This window comes from Phascolarctos cinereus, unplaced genomic scaffold (genome assembly GCF_003287225.1).
Source record: "Phascolarctos cinereus isolate Bilbo 61053 unplaced genomic scaffold, phaCin_HiC Scaffold_4;HRSCAF=312, whole genome shotgun sequence".
NCBI lineage: Eukaryota > Metazoa > Chordata > Mammalia > Diprotodontia > Phascolarctidae > Phascolarctos > Phascolarctos cinereus.
In genome coordinates, this window is record NW_027555847.1 from 326,389,020 (window position 1) to 326,413,985 (window position 24,966).

Here is a 24,966-nt window from a genome sequence, read left to right on the forward strand (position 1 = left end):
ATGGTGGGGCTTTCGAGAGAGATGTGGCAGTCAGGGAGAGAAATGCGTGTGAAGTATATGGGCAAGAAAATAAGTTCAGTTTTGCACATGCTGAATTTGGAATTTCTCCAGCATATCCAGTTTGAATTGGCCTTTATTCCTCATCCTTTTGGACTTCTCTGCAGTGTCTGGAATTACTGTTGTCATTTCTCACACCATAAGAGAAAGATTCTTTACCCTTGAGTCCTATTCTTAATTCTCCAAGTAATTAATGACTTGAGACAGGATGATGGATGAGATAATTTCTTAGGTCTTCTCCAGCTTAAAATTTCTAGGATTTTATGAATTATTTCTCCTAGTGACTACATTTCCAGTCTGCTTTCCTGGCTCTTTTTCTGTCCTTGACTTCCTTCTCTTCTTCATACTCTCTCCTTTGGTGATCCCATTGGCTTCAACCATCCAGACAATTCACCAACATGTTATACTAGCCCAACCATCATCCCAAGTTCCAGCTTTGAGCTAAAATCTTTCTGGATGTCATGTCGGCATCTGAATCTGAACATGTTTAATACTGAAGTTCTTATCCTTTCCCCCAAACCTGCTTACCTCTTGCACTTCAGAGTTTTATGTGGAATTTATTATTACACATTCAATCAATTATCAAGGCTCAAAATCTCAGAATTCAATCACTATTCCCTCTTCTTTAACCAACCCTCTCCCCAAATCCAGTCGCCAAATCCTGCCAGTTCTGCCCTGCAAAAATCTTTTACATTTAATTCTTCTTTTCCATTCCCATTGCCCTAGTCCATGAGCTTACTACCTCTTACCTACTGCAGTAACTTCCTAATTTGTTTCTCTGACTTTAGTCTCTCCCCTACCTAACCTGTCTGAGTCATCTTGTAAAAGCGTTATCATGTTAATCCCTTGTTCTAACAATCTTCAGTGTCTTTCCAAACTGCTAAGCATATTATTCAAGGTCTTCCATTATTTGGCACAAACCTCCTTTTCTAGTCTAATCTTCTACTACTCTTCTACTAATACTTCCACAATTTGCCCAGGAGTCCAATGATACATAATGACTCATCATTTCTCAAACACACCTCACATTTTCCCACTCTTGTATTTTTAGTCAAAAGTGTTTTTTGCCTAGAATGATCTTATCTATCAAAATTCCACCTATCCTTTTAAGGAACAGTTTTATTTGTACCTTTATGTATGAAACCTTCCCTGAGCCAATGAGCCAGGTATAGTCTCTCCTTTCTTGATGAACTTGCTGTTCCCCTCGTTGTACTTATTACAATCTGTATATCATTATAGTTATTACATGCATATCTTTTCTGCTCTAGTTTAAGCTTTTTGGTCATCTTCGTCTTTTCCACAGAGTCATACAATATAATCATTTGCACATAACAAGCATCCAGTAACTGTTTAAAAATTGAAACAATACGGGGGCAGCTAGGTGGTGCAGTGGATAGAGCACTGGCCCTGGAGTCAGAAGGACCTGAGTTCAAATCCAGCCTCAGACACATAACAATTACTAGCTGTGTGACTAGGCAAATCACTTAACCCCAAATTGCCTCACCAAAAAAAAAAAAGAAACAACATATAGGGCTATCTTAAAGGGATAATGAAACTCATCGTCACAGCAAAGGCCAGACTACCTGTCAGAGATGCTATAAGAAAGAGCCTTAAGACCCCTTTGAACTTGACCTTGAGAAAATCACTTTCCTTCTTTAAGACTTCAGTTTTTTCATCTAGAAAAGTGAGAGGGCTAAAATGGATACCCTTGAAGGTCCCTACTAGCCTTCAATCTATAAACTTTTTACTCTAAGACTTTATGATTCTAATAGACTACTCTTGTAGCCAATAGTATCAAAAGAACTTGTTATAATTCAATATCTGATACATGTAAATTTGGGGAAATTTTTAGAAATATTTTTAAAACTAAGATTTTCAATATTTTAAAATTCTCATTCCCTTAAAATTAACTTCCCACCAAAAATACCACCATTAATAATTATATTATTATATTAATATTATTACATATAATATTAATTATATTATAATAACATATTATTATTATTAAATATTATGTTGGTGGTCTTAAATTTAAAATGTTCTTTATACATAAAGATCTTATTTGAAATCAATTATCTAAATAAAACCATGGGTAATGCTGATAGAATCTAAAAGGTAAAACCTTCCCTGTTCATACCTCTGAGGCATGATGGTATAGTGGAAAGCTCATTAGATTTAATAACATAAGACCTGAGTTCAAGTGCTAGCTCTGTTATTAAATGTGTTCTTGTAAACAAGTTACTTAACCTGAGTTCCAATTTCCTCATCTGTAAAAAAGAATCACAATCACATACTTGTGAATGGAAAAGACACCTAATCTAGAAGTGGTCATCCAGTACGCAACTCCTGCATTTTATACATGAGGAAACCGAGACTCAGAGGATGTTAAATGACTTGCCTAAGGTCACAAACATAGTAATCAGCAGAACCAGGATACAATCTTAGATTTTCTGACTCCAGATTCAGGACTCACTCCATTATACAATGATAATAATAATAATAATAATACTTGCATAACTTAACTCATAAAGTTGTTATAAACTTTTAGAGATAAGTCATTTTTAAAAAGACATGTATGTAGCTGGTGAAAATTCACAGGACATTTTGAAAACAAATACACACAAAACTTACATCATCATCAGGTCTGAAAGGATTTCCTCTTCCCCCAACACCTCCTGATATGCTAAATCCAAGCTCAGGATCCTTTTCAACTCTTACTCGAATCTGAATTTATGAAAATAAAATGAACTATTATTGTTTTGCTTCAAAGAGACTCACAGTAAACTGAATACTTACCATCTAACATACCCTTAACTTCTCAAAATTCCAAATCTAAAATGTCTAAAAATGACAGTTATCTACAGATTCTTTTAAATTAAATAAGTAGGTCACTGACAATGTGAAACTAAGGCAGACAGTGAATTAAATAATACACTGTTAATTAGTTAGTGAGTTAATAGCATTGCTGGGATTATAAAGCATGGCTTCTAAATTTGTCTACTGCTTAGAGTTCATGAAAATATGCTAGAAATTAATAGTAGCCCTATTATATTTTTTACATTTAATGGACAGATTAAAAGCAATAGATTTGTATTAAATGAGCATTCAGGGTATCAGATAGAGAACATGGAAGTATACATGCACATGGCCATTCTCTATTTATTATGAAACTAATGTGTCATACTCTGTTTATTGCTTTGTGAAATGTCTGCTTAAAGATCCCTAGGTGATTTTTGAAAAGAAGAGTTCATTTTTTTGGATTTGACTATGTCCTTTCAAAGAGTTGGGTGTTTTAAACTTAATAAGCCAATAATTATCCCCATAAACTAGCTCTGTTAATAAGATACTGAGCTAAACTTTTATGCTACTAGAAAAGGATCAACCAAAAAGCCAATAGCATTTTTTTCTTTCCCTGAATTTCTAGTGATACTGATAGCTCACCATCACTCCAGGATCACACACAGAATGACTGAGAATATTTTTTAAAATTTCATTCTCAGGGAGGGTGTGGAAAACATAATGAAATTCTAAAATCTAAAAACCTAAGCTCTAATATCAATTTTTAAAAAATAGCCCATAATGCTCAATATTCTGCTAGTCAGCTAGTATTTATCAGGTCAAATCACTATTATAAGCAGGACAGAACTTGGGAAAACATTTGCTTTCTAAGACACAGTGATGCCTAAGACTCTAAATTCCCTGAGTTAATCAGAAAGTAACAAAGGGAAAACAGGAGAAAACTTATCTTCCTGAGAAACCTATGGATTCATGTACAAAACTTAACATATGAAAACATCTTAGCATACAGACAAAATTACAGTAACTATGCTAATGAGAATCCTATATGGATTCATTTACAATAACATTAAAAAGTTATCAATGTCTATAATTCCTAGGTGAAATACATTAAAGGCTCATTCTAATACTTGAAATTTTTAAAAATTGTTCTTACCTCTTGTTTTGCCAGTTCATGGACTTGTCTAGGAGAACATTGGGACTGTATATATGGAGGCTGGTGGGCCACTTTCAGCATCAAGTAATCAATTAGTTGTTCTCTAGAGGGATGCCTTGCCACAGATGCCTGAGGAGGGGGGTGATGGACTTGACTATAATTTGCCTGAGGCCTGGGAGGCTGGCACATCTGTCCATTACTCAAAGGCATCTAAGGAAAACATGGAAGTGTCTTCAAATGACCAATAATAATGTTTTAACACATTCTTGGAATTTCTTCTTAGAATAATGAAAATATTTGTGTTTAGCATTATGAAAACACAAGATGTCATTTAGTAACACTTTTAGTATAATTTTTAGCATTAAACTATTAAGAAAAAAAGCTAAACTATTTCCCCTAGTATCTTAACATAAAAATATCAACCCCTTTAGTTAAAACAAGCACTTGATAAATACTTGAGTGATTTCTGATTACAGAAAGATAAAATTTCTCCCCATATGTATGTAACTTCTTTTAGCTTCCCACTAACAATGATTAATTTTATAAAAACAGGTTTGCCTTAGAATCATTGTATTTTCCAATTCAATTAAGTAACATCTTTGAAACACCTCTATTTCTCCATCACAGAGAAATCTGTGATTCAGCCAACTAGGTAATTTGAAATTGATTTACTTTTCCCAAACACGATTAATTAGCGATTCTAAATTCCTTAAGTCTTTAACAGACAAAATAATCTCAAAGTGCTATTCTCTTTAAGTTGGTGAAGCTTTCAGGAGATCGCTTTATTTTACAAAATAAGATTGAAAAAAAAAAAAAAAAGAACTACCCTTACCATACAGCAATCCTTTCTTTGTGGACTAAATAAATTCTGTACTCAATTTTTAGAAATGATGACTGAAAACTGTCTTTGTAAGAAGTGTTAAAAATAACATCATCCATATATGCTTTGTTAAATACAATTAGTCTTTTCTATATGAGAGGGAAAAAATGGCCTGGGTAGTCTTAGAGGTTTAAGATTTTCTTAATGATCATGAACAACAGCAATACCCTCTTCCATATGAAAACAAAGCCAGAAAAAAAAACTCCCCCAAAACACAAAACCAACCACGAAGATAATATAATAAACCCCTTCCCTTTAAGTGAGTAGAGGTAGATAAAATTTATCATGCAAATCTCCAGAGTAGCATGTTCCTCAGAATTTCCTTCTCATCTAAAGGGCAAAAGTTAATTGGGAAGGACTGTGGAGGTTCAGGTATTGTGGAAGGACAGCTGTCAACTAATGTAAAGGAAGCCCTTTTTAAAGGTATTTTTCTATAAAGCTGTATTTATTGTACTATACTTAATCTATACTCAAGACTAGGGTTCTGAAAGAAAAATGGGTGTTTTTGTGAAAAAGGGCATAGAAAGAATAATACCCCCTTTCTTGACTCCTACCTTACGAGACAAAACCATACTGGCTGGTTCCAATATGCCTACTATAGATTTAATATAATTTATCTGTACTGGTACAACTTTGAGTTATCCTATTACCTTTCAGTGGATGACAATTACTTTCTAGCCAAGATTCTTCCTGTAAATATTAGATATTGATCCTATATTTCCTGTTGATATACTATTTTTTGCAAAATATATATATATCTCATATATATATACATATATATATGTATATATATATACATATATATATATGAATTCATTTGATCGTCACTAAATTTCTATGAAGTAGATGATAAAATCATTATTCCTTTTTTTTTTTTAAGAGATGAAGAAATTTGTGGTCAGAGAAGCTGAAGAGCAAACTCTCAAACCTAGGACTTAAATTTAGGTCCTACAACTACAAATTTTGGGTTCTGGCCACTGTACCACGCAGGGAAGAAGCTATGTTCACACAGGAAGGGAAAATTATCCCTGTAAAAGAAAGCATAGGTAATCACCAAATGAGTGGTCTAGAAAGAGCTGCAGGAGCTCACAGGAGGAAAGGATCACTGAAGTGATAAAGGATTGACATAAGTACAAGATAAACCCAGGGATCCCTCTGTCAGTAATGAAAGTGATCGTGGAAAATGAGAAGAGTCTGTAGATGGAGTTAGTTTCAGTTCATGGCAATATTCTACAATATGACAAAAGAACATTTAGAAAATGAACATCTAGAAAAGGAAGATACGATCACAGAGAGCATGGTTTCATCGAGAACAGGCCATGACAAACTAACCTAAAGTTCATTTTCTCTTGACAGGGTCATTATACTGATAGATGGAGGAATTCAACAGATTTAGGTAAACAGAGTTTACCTAAATTTCAGTGTAATGGAGAGGTCTGGCCAAAGAAGGATTTGTCCTTAAGAGTATGCTCAATATCCTTTGTATACTGCCAATTCACAAAGGCTTGGTAAATTAGCTTTCAGAAATGAGTGGTGGAGGGCACTTTTCTCTCCTATGTGTAGGTATTCTCTGTTTCCTGTTAACTTACTGTAGAAGATGAGAACACTCTCTCTAGGTGGTAAATGGAGCAACAATTGCTAAGCTCTACCCCTGTCACTCCAAGCTGACTCCCCCCCCCCCAGCTCCTGCTGCTGGCTGCCCGATCTCCCTACCCAGTGGCCGTGTGCCCTGAATGCATAATTATTGATTAGAGAAATGCAAATTAAAACAACTGAGATACCATCTCACACCTATCAGATTAGCTAAAATGATGTGAAGGGAAATGACAAATGCTGGAGGGGATGTGGGGAAAAATTGGGATGCTAATAATACATTGGTGGTGGAATTGTGAAATGATCCAACCATTTTGGAGAGCAATTTGGTGTTATGCACAAAATGTTATAAAAGTATATATACCTTTTGACCCAGCAATACCTATTAGGCCTGTTTTCCAAGGTGATCAGGAAAAAGGAAAAGAACTATATGTTCTAAAATATTTATAGTAGCTCTCCCTTTGCAGTGGCAAACAATTGGAAATTGAGGGGATGCTCATCAATTGGGGAATGGCTGAATAAGCTGTGGTATACGATTGTGATGGAATACTACAGTGCTGTCAGAAATGACAAGCAGGTTAGTTTTAGAAAGAAATGTTAAGACTTGCAAGAAATAATGCAGAGTGAAACGAGCAAAACCAAAAGAACATTGTATGCGGTTAAGAGCAATACTGTGGAAGAGTATTTGTGAATGACCAAGCTATTCTGAGTAATATGATCATTTATGCCAAATACGAAGGACTTATGATGGAAAATGCTATCCATCTCCAAAGAACTGATATATGGAAACATCAATTGTATGGTTCCACATGTATATCTAAATAAAATGTTGGCCTTCTGTGATGTGAGGCTTAGGAGGGAGAGAACTGAGAAATCAAAATATAATCAAAAAGAAAATAACCAAATAAACTTTAAATGAAAAACTGAGATGTGAAAGAAGACAGATGACAGAATTCAACTATTAACCAAGAACAATGGAGGTTAAGGGGTAAAAAAGCAGATAGAAAAATACACTTAAACACCTATACTAGGCGGGCTAGGGAACTATTCTCAAAATGAACACTACTGGTTTCACATTAAAATATCCCAGAAATTATTATGTGCGTACTAGCATTTCAGAAACATTGAATTTTTAAAATTCTTTTGGAACATAGTTAAGGAAAAACAACCAGACCATATACATTCTATGCTCAAGATCCTTCAGTGGTTTCTGAATTATTACCTAGAGAACAAAATGCAAACTCTAAGATCTTTCTACCTTGTATCCAAATCTATTTGTTTATCTTTCTCCCTTATTATATTGTAAACTCCTTGGAAGCAAGGACTTGGTCATTTTTCACCCCCAGTGCCTATCATAGGGCTTTGCAGAGGGTAGGTATTTAATAAATATTTTTTATTGATTAACAGAGGAGAAAAAAGAATAAGTGAATGATAAAGGAGGCTGTGTGTTATGTTATCTAAATGCACATGGCTTTTTAAAAAATCTCCAAGCAAGATTTACCCTAGAAAAACCCTAAAAAAAAAAAACCAAAACCAAAACCAAATCAATCCAGATACTTGAGGTATAATGAGTGAAAACCTCAAATTTACTGTCACTAATTACAAACAGCTTATAAATTAAGGTAACTTAATAATACTGAAATATCTTAAACCCAGTTTCATAAGATCAGAGATTCATCTACTCTAGCCCCTTCATTACATAGATGAGGGCTGCATCCCACAGAGATGAAGTGATTTGTTCAAGGTAACAAATCCAGTAAGGGGTAGAGAGTTAAGATTCAAACTCACCTCCTTGATTAAATATTAGGAGTCTTCCATTGTATGTTCAGCCTCAGGAACACCCATCTAATTAGGTATGTAAAATAGGACTCTATGCAAGGGCATTTAGCTACTTAAGTAGGAAAAGGACTTCATCAAGAGGACTCCAGCAATACCCAGGAGGCAGCCTCCAAAGAGGACATCACTTGTGTTATTATCTTAACACCTCAAATCTTTGAAGACACTGGGAAGCAACACTATAGTAAAATCAAAATCCTACTTTAACTTTTCAATTATGAAAGATATGTTCACTATTTAGAAAATCTCAAGTAATTTCAACGTCAAATTCTAGATTTGTTTTTATGACTTATAACCTAAAAAGTATAAGTTTACAGATACTATACTGTTTATTTCCTGAACACCTACTTTCTTCAAGCTGTCTGGAGGAACATCTTTGTGACTATGTGTAGCAGATGAGTAGTTCTGCTGTCCTGAAAGGAATACATCATCTTGGCATGGATCTCCAGGACTATCGCATGTCTGGGGATGCTTGAAATGAGGGGGGAAAATAAAAAAAAATTAAACAAATGTGCCTTTAAAATGTTAAAGCAATAAGATAATTCCGAAGAAAAAGTTAGGAAAGGGTAGGTGATTAATTAATAAGGTGATATGGATCCAAATCAAATACTCAATCACTTCTATACTGATAAAGTCATCACTACACTTCCAAAATTACATGGCAAGGTTTATTCTAACAAAGCATACCTGTACAGTGATCAGGTATATACACATGTAGACTAAAACAGACTTCTTTATAATATTATTTTTTGTTTGATTGGTTGGTTGAATGACTGGTTGAAAACAGCTTATATCCTGTTAAAGTAAGTAGTCTTATAAACTTTTTTTTGGGGGGGGTGTTCCCACAACAGTTTACTATTTACTATTATCTCATATTTTCATACAATACAACAATGACAACAAAACCTGTATGATAACAGAATTAAAAAAACATTATGACCTAGGTAGTTCTGAAAATAGGTAGCTATAAAATATATACATAAATACATATATGTGGTTTTAGATAAGTGAGCAGATTTTGATGTTCTTTCAAGAAAAGTATAAAACCAACTTTGTACAATTCAATATTACTGTTAAAGTTTTAGGAAATTCACTTCATCCTAAAATCTCACAGGTTATTTATAAACCCTTAGGTGTTTGGTTTGATTTAGAAATTAAATACTAGCCAGCCCTGCCCAGTGTGGCTGCTAGTTTAAACTCTGGCATTAATGTTCAAGTTGAAGTTTCAACCAGTTTTGACAGTCCTGGTTAATACTGCTTCTCCCTGTCCTGAGACTGTTTTTATAACAAACCTTACTGATTAATTTAAATCACGAGCATAAATTTCAAGTTCATTTGCAACTATTTTCTAACCCTTCAAACAGGCAGAGAGATCATATATTTGTTCACTAAAAGCAAAAGAAGAAATTGGGCTCAGAGCCCCAGAGTTAAAAAGTAAGGGAATAAATATGGCTGATGGGAGGTCATGGCTACTAGACACTTAGCCTGTGGTGGCAGAGATTCAGGAAATCTAAAACAGTGGTTTTAGAGTTTTTATTTCCCCCTCAATCTTTTTTCCCATATTTGAAAGGTCAAGGAAATTAAGAAAGAGTGAGTTCTATCCAAGACAGAATGAACCCAGGAACCAAGAGTTACTATTATGGAGGGTGGACATAGGAAGCCAACAGGAAACAGAAAATCAAAAAGGAAATGTTGGACTCATCCTAGCACAGGGGCTGAGTAGGTCAGTCCCTTAAAGAGAGATAAAGGTGAGATCACAAAGTCTCATTGCAGAATAGATTAAGAAAAGGTCACATCAGACTGGAGAGAAGTTCCTTCAGAAACTTTTGTTTGCAGACCTCAAATTCTTGCTATGCCACTAGCTGTTTGAAGGCTAAAGGTTGATATAAAGAGAACATGAAAATGGACCTTGGTTTACGTGCCTCTGCCCTTCCTCCAATTCAGGACAGCCAAGAATTATGGGTTAGAGATAATGAGAATGGGCATTGTGGACTATGATCTTTCCACAGTATGTAAGATTTATCTTAACCAGTCTCATATTTAACTATATTGAGAAACTTCTAAGAATTCATTCACTTATTAAATCTCAGAACCTCTGGGTATTAGGTTGTATTTTTAATTAGCTAATTCTTAATTATCTAAGTATGCCTCATCATTCTCGGATTATATATGACTTCTACCTTAAATTCTAGCAGGTTTTTCTTCACTGCTAAAGTGTATTCCTGGAAAGTACACAGGGAATGAAAACAAATTTTAAAATTAGAAGACAGAGAAATACTGCCAAAATAAAAAAATTTCCAAGTTAAAAAGAATTTTTAAAGAAACTTTACTACTCTTCACATATACGTGTGGATAACTGATAGCTTATCATATTACTTCTTTTATAACTGAAATTTAAAGCTAAGGAGTTTAAATAAACCTTGAATGTTTAGTGCTGAGCAGCAGCATAACTGGTAGGACATCAGGATTTCTAACTAAAAGAAGAGAAAGTCACTTTATTAGTGATGAACAGAACACTTTAAACTTCTTTTTCTTCTATGTAAAGAAAAGACTGATCTACCGTAGGTACTCACACGAAAAATGTGCCCACCAGAACCTCTTCCGTCTGCAACACTCAAGGCAAGACTGCCTTGGCTGCTGTGCAGATCCCTAGAGCTGCCATAGTGAAAGCTGCTTACTGCAGCAAAATTGGAATTAAAGGACCTAGACAGCATGCTCTGAATAAAGAGGGGACAGATTTAACAGAGATTAGTGCAGCATGCAAAAACCACAGGACATGTTATATACACAGACTTATACACAAGTATACTCAGTGTCATGCAGAAGTAATACCATGCAAAACAAGTCAACTGTCAATGCCACTGTGACATATAACTTTGATGCCTATTACAAATTAAGACATACAAAGTACACAGAAATTACATGTAAATAAAATCATTTACATATTTGAACATTAAGGGAGACAATACATGAATAATGCTTATTTATGTAATAATGATTATTTATTCCCAACATGTCTTATACAAAGAGTTAGGAAGCAGAAACTGAAGGCACTTCTAAAAGACATTCGTCCAGCCATATTTATAGCTATAAACATTTAAATATACAGTCCCCATCCCAGGGCACATAATATATTTTTGAAAGTTATCTGGTCTTTACTTATTTCAGTTAATTTAAAAAAACAGTTTCTACTCAAGAAAAATATCCTTAGGTGGAAATGAGTTTGACAAACATACTGTAATACGATGATTAAAATGAGATTTTCTGTACTTTGACCATCAAGGCTAAAAGAAATAGAAACCTGATATATAGGAATAATTTTTCCTTCTACATGAAAAACCATAATGATAAATAGCTTTGTCTTTTATATATCACACATTATTACCACTTAAAGAATCTGGGGGTCATTTTTTTTCTTAAAGGGACAAGAATAGCGTAGAAATAAAAGCTGATGAAAAAGAATAGATTTATGGGAATGAAGTAACCCGTTTCACAATCACAAATGGTTTTATCAATGTGAGAAGAGAACTAAAAGTATATTAATACAATGTACATGATTGCTTATTGTTTCTTTCTGATTAAAATTATGGTGTTCAAAAGAAAACTCATAAGCTAAGAAAAGATGAAAAGCTCTCAACACAATATGCAGTATTTATTATATAGGCTTTCTTGAAATGGAAATTTATTGCTGTATATTTTGAATCCTCTCACATTCTGCTGTGCACACGGTAATTTTTTTTTTCTTTTCTTATTTTGTATTATTTTAGTTTAAAATAAAATTTACAAAGAAAAAATAAAATAAAGTAAAATTAAGGTATTAAATAAGCTGTTATAGTTGCTTATTTAACTGGCCTTTCATATAGATTTGTCTAGAAGTCAAAGGAATGTTAAAGTAGGGGCAGCTAGGTGGCACAGCGGACAGAGCACTGGTGCTGGAGTCAGAAGGACTTGAGTTCAAATGCGGCCTGAGACACTCGAAGCTTACTAGCTGTGTGCCTAGCGCTCTGCGCCTCCCCCCCCCATGCTAAAATACTGTCTGTACTGGGCTTGGTTACTAAAGAGGGGGCAACCAGATTTGTGGCATATTTAATATATACAAATATCACTTCAAGAATGTAAAAAGTTAGTATGCAGTAACTTCTCAATTTAATGGGGGTATGCAACTTTTAGCATATTTTAATATCTAATTCAAGTACCATGAAAAATTAATCTTGACATTCCTCTCTTAGATTTTAGAAAAAAAATAGGTAAATTACCATTTGGCTTTAAAGAATAAATTAAAACATTTACATAAAAGACTAGCTCTATTTTATTCTCAGTTACTTGTCTGTCACTCTAATATTAAACCCCCAGGATAAACAAATGATTATTTTTGCTTTGAGGAAGCAAAAAAAAAAAGCAGTTTAACAGTAACACATCTTCTCTCATTCATTTAAGCCATGAAATATCATTCTGACCAATATAGCTAACCATGGAACCAGTATGTGGTTTAGAAGGGCTGTAAGGGCAGTTTACGCTACCAAAAAAACCACAAAAACCAAAACCCAAAAAAGTATTATTAAAAGTACTATTATATTATTGTACATATTTTAAACCTTTAAAATATTATATTTAAATTTGTGGGAACTTTTAGGCCAGTCAAAAGTATGTATTAAAGTTTTCCAAATCCTATTTATTAGCAGCCAAGAGGTCTTTCGAGAAATAAAATATGCCAATATTACATGTACATTATTAAGCATATTCCAATATGCTACAAATATATTGCTGATTGAAATCACTATTTCTTTTCAAAGTAGCTGGCAGGGTAGGGGGGAAATTAATCTCAGACACATATTCTACATCATTTTGAGGACAGAACTTTAAAATATAATATAAAAATCAAACTTTTTTTAAAGTAAAAAATATCACTATATTTAAAGTTTCTCTTTTATCTAATGCCCCTTTCTCTTCTCTCTATATACTTACTTTCATGCAGACTTCATCTAATATATGTATTCAACTGATATTTCTAGGTATCTGATTCTAACATCTATACTTGCACATGTACTCAAATCCTTTATTTCCAACTGGGCAAGTGATGTTCTACCTACCAACACCTTAAACAACGTATCTCCACAGTTACTTCATTATCCCTCCTACCGTTCTCTTCCTAATTTACATCTGCAGTGATACCAGTATCAACCCAATACTAGGCTGGAACATTTGGAATCATTCGTTCTTTTGCCCTTTAATCTCTATAACCATGTATCACCTCACTATTGTTTACATGGTTGTTTCCTAACCGATCTTTGAGTTTAGTCTTCCTATATACTAATCCAATTCCTACTGATTGCCAGCTAAATACTTCAAGAACATCATGTCATTCTTTATTCAAAAACCTATTACAGCTTTCCCCTGCCCATCACAAGTACCAAAGAACCTGTTATCTGATCCTATCCCAACCTATCAACATTATGACTGAGCCATAATTATGAATTGCTGTTAATCCTAAAGCACATGCCTGCCTGCTTTTCTTGAAAGCATATGCCTTAACATTCTCTCACTCCACAAAAGCCTCTGGCTTCAGCCATGCTTGTCACTTTTGTACATATGATGTGCCCCTGACCTGGAATTCTCTTATTTTTTCTCCATCTACACACATTCTACCTATTCTTACAGGCCCTGTTCAAGTTCAATCTCCTGAATGAAATATGCCTATCTCCAAGTACTCTATCCTACCTGCAATCACTCCCTTCTCTGAACATTTAGTGTCTATATTCCTATCACTTTTAGTACTTGATCTTAATTGGCCATTAATGCAAATCTAATAATTAGACAGAGATAAAACAATAAATCTGCTTCTTAAAAATTCTCACCTTTTGACTCATATGATTTTGAATCAATTTACAATTACAAATTTAAAGTGACAGCAATGCCTAGACCAACAGGTAAACAAGAATTTTGCTAAATGTTAGATGTTTAATTTCGACAAAGTTAAAAGTTTATTTGTATAGTTTTAGAGGTAGTAAAATTTCTGACAGCAGTTAACTTATCTACAATTTTTCTTTTCTGAATTTTACCTCAGGTAGCAAATATTAAAAAGTATAAAAACAGAGAAAAATGTGAAATGAATTAAAATTTCTATTACTGTAAACCATTGAGATAAATTTAAAGTGACTAACCAAGGATCACAACACTTCATAAGCTCCACATGAATCAAAAGTCAAATAAGGAGAAAACACATCAAGAAAACAGGCAACTAGTCCCCAGAATTGTTATTCTACAGTCAATGTGGACTGTTTACAACTATTGTCTAGATATATGTTGTTACTTACTCTATTAAATTTTACTCTGGGGTCGTTATTCCCCTTAAAACTGTAACTGTCTAAAAGCAGAAGCATTAGCAAGAAAAAAAAATAAGCAAATACTACATCTTGATATTCTTTTTACAAAATATACATTCTTTTACAATCCTTTTAACTTTAGTTTAAAATGTTGAGCTTTTTATAATTGATAAGCTCAGTTCAAGAAAACACACACATACCCGTGATCAAGTATTTTAGACAGTGTGTATGTGTGTAGATAGCTAGCTAGATAGATATGGATAGCCATTTTCTTTTTTTGCATTTTTGGTGAGGCAAATGTGACTTGTCCAGGGTCACACAGCTACTAAGTGTCAAGTGTCTGAGGCCAGATTTGAACTTAGGTCCTCCTGACTCCAAGGCCGGAGCTGAATCCACTGTGCCACCTAGCTGCCCCAGCCATTTTCACTACTATAGAGAAAGTTTAAGCTTTAAGACATTTCAGAGTACATAATATAATAATGCATAATGTAGTGTATCATAGGAGTGGAAAAACAGGTATATATGTATGTATATATGCACAACAGGGTCCTCTCTTCACAAGTTACAATTAAATCCACTCCAAAAGACAAAAATGAAAAGAACAGAAGTGGAGATTGCAGTACTTGGACAGTCTTCCTGAAGCAAAGAGCCAGATCACAGTATACTGAATATACCAGTAGTTCCTCACTTTCCAGCAGTCACAAAGAAGAAAGGGAGTTCGGGCATATATTAACAGAACTAATATTAACATTGATTGCTGAGGCTAAGTGTCCCCTTGAAAATCACATGCTTCCTGCTTTCAAAAGCTAGGAGGGCAGTAGAAACACAAACTCTCTCCTTGCAGTCTACAGCGTGCACAGTCTTTCTCTTCTCCAAGTTCCTACATCTTAACTCCAAGTCATCAATATTTATCAGCAGGATGTCAGGACAATTCTGCTCACATCTTATCTGGACACTTGAAATAGCCTCAGTTTTGGTCTCTTTGCTTCAAGTCTCTGCCCAGTGTAATCCATATTCCACACAGCTACCAAAGTGATTTTCCTAAAAAAAGGTCTGATCATGTCAAACAATCCCTCAAATATGAACTCGCCTATCTGTCATTAAAAACTGGCCCATTTCTACTCTTCCAGTCTCACACAATGCTACATCCTCTACCTCTATGCTGCTGAAAGTGGCTGCTCCCCATGCCTGAATGCCTTATTTCCTTATCTCCACCTCCTCAAATCCCTGCTTTCTTTCACTTAACTCAAGAAGCCTTTAATGGTCCCCCTATAGCAACAGTGCTCCCTCCTCAAATCTTATATTCATTCTATAACTATGCATGGGTATCTGTTGCCTTTCTCCATTACAATGAGTTTCTTGAGTGCTTAAAGCCACTGTGCCTTGCATATACTAAGCACTTAATAAATGCTTACTGACTGATCTTGAACCCTCCACGTAGTCTATGATAAATTTTAAAACTTCACAAACATGTCATTAGAATAAAAAATGTAGAACAACACTGTCCATAAAGAGTAACAGGATTGCTGTTGGCATTTTATTTACTAAAACCCAGTAGAATTCAAGCAAATTCTGGACAGAAAAGGTCTGGTTTTGCCTTAGTATCTCTTGATACATAGTTGGTGATTAATAAATGCTTGCAGACTGATTGACTTCCAAGAACATTTTTCTTTGACCAAAGAGTAGTGTCAACATCAGCTAAGCAAGATGGAAACTTAAATGGGCCCCAAAAGGAAAACATCAGTGTTTATAGAAAAAATCTTTTAGAATTTAGTCTGTTCACCAAGAGAGAGCATGGGCTTCATCCATAACACATAAGGTAAATAATGTATACATTGACCTTATGCAAAAAAAGTTAACTACTCCTTAAGTGACCTAAATAAGATTTTGAGTAGTCTCCATGAAAATGAACTGGTATTGCTTCTTATCTCATTACAAAGAATAAAAGCAGAAGTCTTACAGATATAGTTAGCACTTAACATATATATTTGCTGAATTTGCTGAAGAAGCATTGGGCCAAAAGAAATGCTGGGGGGGAAACCCTGTGCATTCTTCAAATAATCTGATTGTGGAATTATGTTTTTTTCTTACCACAATACATATTCTGATGAATATTTCATATACTGATGGACCAAACTTAAGTCTACAAGTGTAATGTCAAATTCTAATTGAGGCTGAACTACATGTGATAATATGTAATCTAAATTCATTTAGTAAACACCGTAAAAATGGAAAGCACATCTAACTTGTAATCCATGTATACTTCTTGACCTGTTTTAGGAAAATTACTTATCAGACTAATAGAACTAAAAGCAACACTAAACATTACATAAACACTTTCCAAATACTGATTCACAAGTAAATATAGACCAGGAAGTGCTGTTACTACCACCTGAATGTTCATATGTCATTATATGTGTATGAGATTCACCACATTAAAATATATAAAAATCATTTAAAAATACTGTTCAAGAAGCTGCCAATTATTTATAGATAAACTCAGTACACAAATGTTGCGAGTTTATACATGTACTTCCTTTGAGCTTTTTACAATGTTCCCTGGAAGAAAGGAGATAGATATGTGTGTGTGTGTGTGTGTGTGTGTGTGTGTATGTATACACACACACACACCACACACACACACACACACACATAAAAAAAACTTAAGCTATTTTCCCACTCCCTCTATCTCACTCCCAGGGAACTGATGCTACCATGCTAGAGGGATGACAGTGGCCTTCTAATGCTGGGGGTGAGGATGGCGATACAGCTTTTAGGATCATAGCTGTGGATCCCCACAGTCTCATAGGTTTGCAGTAGTAGCACAATGGAATGTATGGGAATAACATAAAATACAATTTATGACAATTGTATTGTACTATTTCTCTACTTCCTCTATAGCTCTCCTTTGATGCTTCACTGTGACATGAAAGTGATCCTCAATTCTTGAAGGCTGTAATGGCACAATTATAACAGGGGCACAGCTAGGTGGTGGAATGGATAGAGGTCTAGGCCTGGAGTTCAGAAGACCTGAGTTCAAATCTGGCCTCAAACACTTACTAGCTGTGTGACCCTGGACAAGTCACTTCACCCTGTTTGCCTCAGTTTCCTCATCTGTAAAATGAGCTGGAGAAGGCAATGGCAAATCACTTTAGTATCTTCGCCAAGAAAACCCCAAATGGGGTCTCAGAGAGTTGGACATGACAAATAATTCAACAACATTACAGCACAGTGTATACTTTGGCAAATCCTACTAAGCTAGAAACCCTTCAGATACACGTCTGGTGGTGCATTGTATGTTTGTTGTCTAAATATGGCCTAGGTAAGTGCAAAAAGGTCCATCACATTTTTCTGCCATAACAATTTTGAAATAACATCAATTAAGTCAATTAAGGAATTACGATCTGTGTCAATAGTATAACCACGCCAACAAAATCACAGATCTTCAAAGTATTTAGGTACTCTTCTGAATTGTTTCATGTGTATAAATCTTGTCTTCTGGACAAGATAGGAAAGATCCTTGAGGTGGGGAACTTGATACTATACTTCTTTTGTTTACCTCATAGTACTCAACTTACATTCTAAAGGGGGAGACAATATGTAAATATTTAGGATATATAGAGAATATATAAGAGCAATCAAAGACTTACTATGTTTTTTCAAAGCTGTCTTGAGTAGCTGGGTTTTGCACTTACCTTCATTTTGTCCTTTCCTCTGTGCTTCTGAAATGCTTTGATGAACTACTTTTTCTTTTTTTAAATTTTGGTATCCCCTTGCTCCTTTCAAACAGTCCCCTCCCCCTAATTCTTAAAACTTTATCCCCTTACTCTCACTTTGCCAAGGGTACTCATACCTTAAACTTGACTCAGACTTCTATTATCAAAATCCTAAACTCAGAACTTTCTCTCTGACCATAATCTCTTCTCCTTTCCCCACTTCATCTCTACATGTGCTCTTCAGTTTTATTGTGACTGCTGGTGCTGTTTTGATTCCTCCCTTTTCCCCCAGTTCATTAATGATGTTACAGTTTCACTTCCCTCTCATCGATGACATCATGACTCAATGATGAACCATTTCAACAATGATCAAATCTCCACCTTTGAATCATAAATCTCTAACCTTCAACCGCTGTCACTGTTTTCAACTCTACATAGCCCACACTCATCTGCACTGTTATTCTTGACCTGCCTATCAATGCTGGAGGATGTTATGAAACTATGTTGACTAGGTCAACTACAGAATTTATTCTTTCTCCTCATCTGGCTCCTCATAGCTTCATCTCTTAAAGTTCCACAATTGCATCCCTCACAGTTACTCCAAATTCACTATATTTTACTCAAATCTACAAACCAATCTGTCAGCATGAGTTTGCCTCTTATTTGATTGGAAAGATCTTTACATAAAAAATTAATGACTAACTTTTTTCTTTTTCTCTCCTATTGAGGAAAGTGAGGTGGTCCTCTTCCTTGTCAAAGCTGCCCTTGATTCCATCCATAATCAAATGTCTAATCTAGGATCATATTCCTTTAGTCATCCTCCCTCTTTCCTCTTTTTTCATCTTCAATCTCTCTACTGGCTCCTTCCCTTCTTATCTATCCTTTTTTTAAAATAAAAGCCTCCACTCCACACTTTATCATGTATCTTCAAGCTTTCATTTTTTCTCTTTCATCCCACTTCACTGACAAACCCCAATCATTCCTCAGCATCCTGCAATTATGCCTTTTTCTCTACCTCTAATGAAACTGCTCCAAGAATGACCTTCTTATCATCAAATACGACAGCCTCTCTTCTGATCACTCCCTCTGTTTGACCTATCCTTTCTAGAATTCCAAGTTCCTCAGCTGACAACTTTTCTTTCTTTTGTTTTGTAAATCTGAGCATTTTCCCCATCCCTCCCCCCAAATCTGTCCTTTCTCATTTCTCTAAATTCTTATACTTAGAAACCAATTCAACCACAGCTTTAATAATCACATCTATTCAGATGATTACTCAATCTAAATTTCCAGCTCTTTGTTGAATATTTTAGTGTCACCTCAAACTCAACATATACAAAACTGAAATCATCTTGCCTCCTTAACTCTATCCATCCCTTAACCTGACTTTTGCATGGACAGCTTTTGACTCTTTCCTTTCCCTTAACCGCCATATCTGTTTTGTGGCTAAGTCCCTTCATTTTTACCTTTACAATATCTTTTGCTTCTTCTTTTCCTTCCTTCACTTTCCTCCTCTCCTTTTTACTTCGCATTGTAGCCACTCTAGTTCAGGTCCTCATACCTCTTAAGTGATCTCCTTCCCTCTGGTTTTTCAATCTTTTCAACTTATTCTACATACAGCCGACAGGATAATTTTTCTAATGTGCAAATCTCACCACATCCCTTCTCTCTTCAAAAACTTCCAAAAAAACTTGGCTCCAAACTATCTTTCCAAGTTGATCACATCTTCCATACTCTACATCCCAGCCAAACTTGACTGCTTGCTAGGCCCGATCTCACCCTACCCCTTCTTGACTCTGTGCCTGTGTTCAAGCCATTACTCATTCTCTGCACATCTTTCCTCTTGAAATTCTTCCTAATCTAGGTGATTTCTCTCTGGATGTTCTCATTATGCCTGAATCCCTCCTATGCTCTTTAACATTGTATAAGCTGTATAACACTTACTCATGTATATGTTTCCTCTACGCTCTTCGACTACAAGCTCTAAGAGGACAGGTATTGTCCTTTATTTCAACTCTGAATAATTAAATGAATAAAACCGAGTAATTAATAAATGTTTGTTAAGCTGGAGGCACCAAGTGTAGCAGATGCTATGTGAAGAACAGTCCTCTGAGAAGAGACAGGACAAATGCTGTTGATGTTCACTTTTCAACTGCCATATGCTTAGTTAGTGATAAGCCACTTCCACAATGCCCTCTCCTTTCCCATTATGTGTACATCAACAATGCCACCTCCCCTTGACTTTCTATTACTTCCATTCTGTTAATGGTCAACCCTTCATAATCCTCCCCAACTTGCACTGTTACTCATAAGCGCCTGGGCAGTGCTGGAGGATGTCAAGATAACATGCTAAACAGGCTGAATACAAATGTATTGCTTCCAACCCTAATTGGACCATCACTGCTTCATCTTATAGATTCCTTATCTCACTCAGCACAGTGGCTACTCCAGATTTCTTCTCTTATTACTTGAATTTTCTATCACCTAAAGAAATCCCTGTCTTGATGAAACTCACGTTTATTGGAAGTACTCTCATCAAAGATGGAAAGAGGGAGGGTGCAGTTTGATTTTTCTATCAAAATGGTAATATACTTTTGAATGAGGAAAAGTACATAAAAAAGTTGAATACTTTTATTAGCAAAAATCCTTAGTTCACTCTCTTTTCAGAGTAGGGAAAAGAAGCAAGAGTTCTATGGAGGCCGAAAAGCTTTAAGGACATCCCTGTGCCTAACTCAAATAACCTGCAAAATGTGTATTAACTACTTTTGGCTAAGAGAGAAAGAAAGTGGCTTATGTTCAAAGATCAAAGATGCTTTGAAACTGAGTTAACCCCAAAGCTAAGGCCTTCTTAATGTGAAATTTTTGTTTTTAAGATAAGGCTTAAGCTAATAAAGGAAAAACTAATGATTAGTGAGAAATATATTCAATTGTACTATAGGCTTTTATAAAGTTTAGCTAAAATATAATTCTAAACATGATTAGTTAAGGTTACTTACACATTCAAATGCTTTCATAGTTTTATTTTTGATGGGTTAGGTATAGAAAATAAACAGTTTAAAATCAGTAGGTATTTGAATCAATTATAGGGAAAGTATATGATATTCTGCACTTTGGATTTTGTAATTGAAGCATTCCCTCCATGTGATGGCAGCATAGCAGAGTTGCATTTCTAGGGTTGTTTTCTAGGAAGTGAATAAATGTCTTTTAAAGACTGAACTCACAAATTCATAGATATAAATGTACACAAACATCCCACTGGCCACAAACTTAGGTGAAATAAAAAAAGCTAGGATTACAATCTAATGAATAGGTCCCTGCAAGTTTTTAATAGGCACAAAACCACTGAGGTGTAAGCAAGAGGATTAGTTTGTATAACATAAAGCAACATAAAAACAATTACAAAAGCTATTTGTATTTGCAATAATATGTTTTTCGTTTTGTTAAATGGTATTTATGACTTTCAGCAGTAAAATCTTACTTAATTTTATGTTATATATTGATCAAGTCCTCTTTATGTTCATTTTGAAGGAAAAACAGTAGGCAAATGTTCATGCAAAGCAAAAAATTCACAACTCCCTGACCCATTAGCATGTGGTAAGAATATGAGGGACAAAAGGACTAGGAAGGAAAACTTGTTCTGGAGCTACCTTAACAGATGTAACCCACATGAATGTGCCTTAATGGTCAAATGAATCAGCTGAAATCCTACTCTGATGGAATCAAAGATTTTGAAAGCTGAAGCAATCTCTGGGATAAATCCACACACTAAAGGAATCCCCAATGTTATATCTCAATCCAGAATAAAAAAGTTTAGCTCCGGTTTTACTTTGTCTTAACACACAGACACAAACATGTACACGCAGTGCAAAATCAACCTGATCAGGAGAAAACAAAAAAATAAATTCATGAAGAAAACAAACAACTAAGTTACCTTTTCTAGTTTTTTAGCCTCAATGTGTCGCAGTACTTGTTCTCTCCAATCATGAGGGACTTTACTTTTTCCTGGAGGTTCTAACAAAGAATGCTCAGAGCTAACTCTTGGATTTGGTCTTTTTGAAGGACTAGTCCGTGAATAATTAAAATCACTAATTGACATAGTTCTTTCTGGTATTTCATTAACAGAGGGTCGAGCACTTTGAGGCCGAGGTACATTTGGACCATCTATACTATAGGCTCTTGCAGAAAGGGGTCTCTGTGATCCTGACATCATCAGTGGAGCTCTTCCCACCGAATGCAATTCTCGATATGTTAAATAATCTCCTTCAGGAATCTGGGGTCTCCGAGTGGGACCTGGGTCACCAAGATTTACAGAGGCTGTAGAGGAGATGCTACTTTGTCTCTGAAGTGTATTTCGGCTTGCTCCAGGAACCAGTCTATCATTTGGTGGGACTGCCCACATCTCCATGTGCCTTGCTGGTCCCATCCTTTGATGTAAGTTGTATGAAGCATTAGCTCGAACATTGTTATGGTTAGAGAAATTCATGTTTGCAGAATGTTTAGCATAATTAGGGTTTTCTGTGCTTTCTGATCTAAGAAGACGTGGAGGAGGTAAATTGCCTTGATCAACTTGGGTATTCTGTTTGGAGTGCCACAAAGTATCCTTGACTGCAGCATTACTACTGTACTGGACGTTATATTGTGGGGGACCATACATTTGAGGTGCAAACTGTGTACCAGATGTTCCAGAACTCCTTCTTATATTAATGTCTTCTGGGTTGTGATTTGAATCAAACTTGTATATGGCTTTTGTACATGACATTAAGTCAGAAGATGAGGAGGAGCCGGCAAACACTTGCAAAGGCTGATCGTAGAGAAGTGTAGCCGACTTACTCCGGACTATGTTTTTTCCATCAATGCCAGACGAGACTGCTTTAACTGCTAAGTTTGGCTGCTGTGGACCATTATCACTCAAAATTTCATATATTTTCAGTCCTCCAGTCTCCATATTTGTTATACTATGAGATTTTATAACAGCTCCTACTGGTCCACTTCGTTGGGGGGACAAATCTTCAGTACTTTTGGAAACACATATATCCACAGAAGGTTCAGAATCAATGGCAGGGTCCTTTAGTTGTTCAGTCCTCTGAGGAGACTCTGCAATGTCTAGAGAATGTCCATTAAGTTTACTTATAGTATCTAAATTTGGATACTTATTTCCATTTTCCAAGTGCTCAGTTTCCTCTTTAGCATTATTAATTAAAAGGCCTTTTCCTGATCCTAGTTCTTGAGTTATCTTTGATCTTTCCATTGTATCTGATTGAAATGTATTATTAATTGTGAGTTTATTAAGATTTCTGTTGATTTCGTCTAATTCTTGAGAATCTTCAGTAGTGGTTTTTAGATCAACATCCTTCTCTAATAGAGCCAATCTTTCTTCAATGTTCAATTCATATTCGGTCAAATTGAAAATTTTTTTCTCATGGACTTTGCATTTTTCTTCTGTTGAGTTGCTTAAATCACTACCATTTTGCAAAAGGTTATTAAAATTTTCATCTTCTTGCCTAAAACAAAGAACAATTCTTTGAAATGAAAAACACAGCTTTTATAAATGTTGGCAATTAAGATCTAATTAGTCATTTGTCTTTAGTTTTTAAAAATCAAAAGTATAGAGTCAGATTAAAGCAATAGTAAAATCTAAGAGCTATTATCAATAAGATTAAAATTAAAAATAATAAAATCCTATGTATTATATTAATTACCACCAAGAAAACCAATATGAAGAAAAATCTAATATTCTTCAAATCTAATTTTTGCTAATAACCTCAAGCATCTGTCACATAAATCTGTGTGAAATGAGAAACAAAAAAGACTAAGTTTCCTCTGTTTTTACTATACTGGTGAATAAACTGAAGTCATGAAATGCTATAAAATGAGATAGTTTAAAGTAGAGAAAAAAGGGGTAAATGCCTTTATGAGGTTAAGAGACTGCCACCTCATATTTCTATCCTCAAATTATTCATATCAAATAGTTAATTATGCCAATATGTGGATGATGAAATTAGCAACTAACAGCCTAAATAATTTTCCAAAGACCTATAACAGAGAATAAAAGAGAACTTAAGTCTTTTAATTCCCTATTACTAGGCTGTACTTAATTGCCCACAAATGTTGTTACAAAATTATACAAGATATATACTTACATAAGCAAACAAATAAAATACCTATACAGTCTTAACATGAATATTCAAATTACTGATCTCCAAATCATTCTTTGGTAGCTAATCTTACTCTCAGGTAGCACAGAATAAAATAAATATTCTTTACTAATAAGCCACCAGGGAACTAGCACAATAAAAATATAGTAGTAAGCTCTCTTACTTAGTTTTTACTTCATTAAATGACTAACATGATTCGTAAAAGAGTATAAACATTTGCATGTCAAATAATAAATTTAACAGTTAAATTCATAGGTCAGTTACACTGTTGCTATTTTGTGGCAAATGAAATTAACAATTTCAATCCTTGCTTAAATAACATTGCAGGATGAGAGTCAATATGTGAAATGTGTACAGATATGCTTCCCCCTAGGTAAAGTGGACCTGGGGTCCACAGACAAAAAGGGGCTGTGGATGGGTTTTGGGGGGTTCTATCCCTATGCATAGGAAAATATTA

The 24,966-nt window shown here is 34.9% G+C and overlaps 1 protein-coding gene across 1 annotated transcript in view; it reads right to left on the reverse strand.

The window, feature by feature from the left end:
- Nucleotides 1–24,966, reverse strand: part of ERBIN (erbb2 interacting protein) — a 185,428-nt gene that overhangs the window by 4,108 nt on the left and 156,354 nt on the right. Inside the window, 5 exon segments of the mRNA XM_021007253.2 lie at nt 2,689–2,781; nt 4,010–4,219; nt 8,667–8,789; nt 10,892–11,035; nt 22,286–23,855. Coding sequence (XP_020862912.1) covers nt 2,689–2,781; nt 4,010–4,219; nt 8,667–8,789; nt 10,892–11,035; nt 22,286–23,855 — 2,140 coding nt within the window.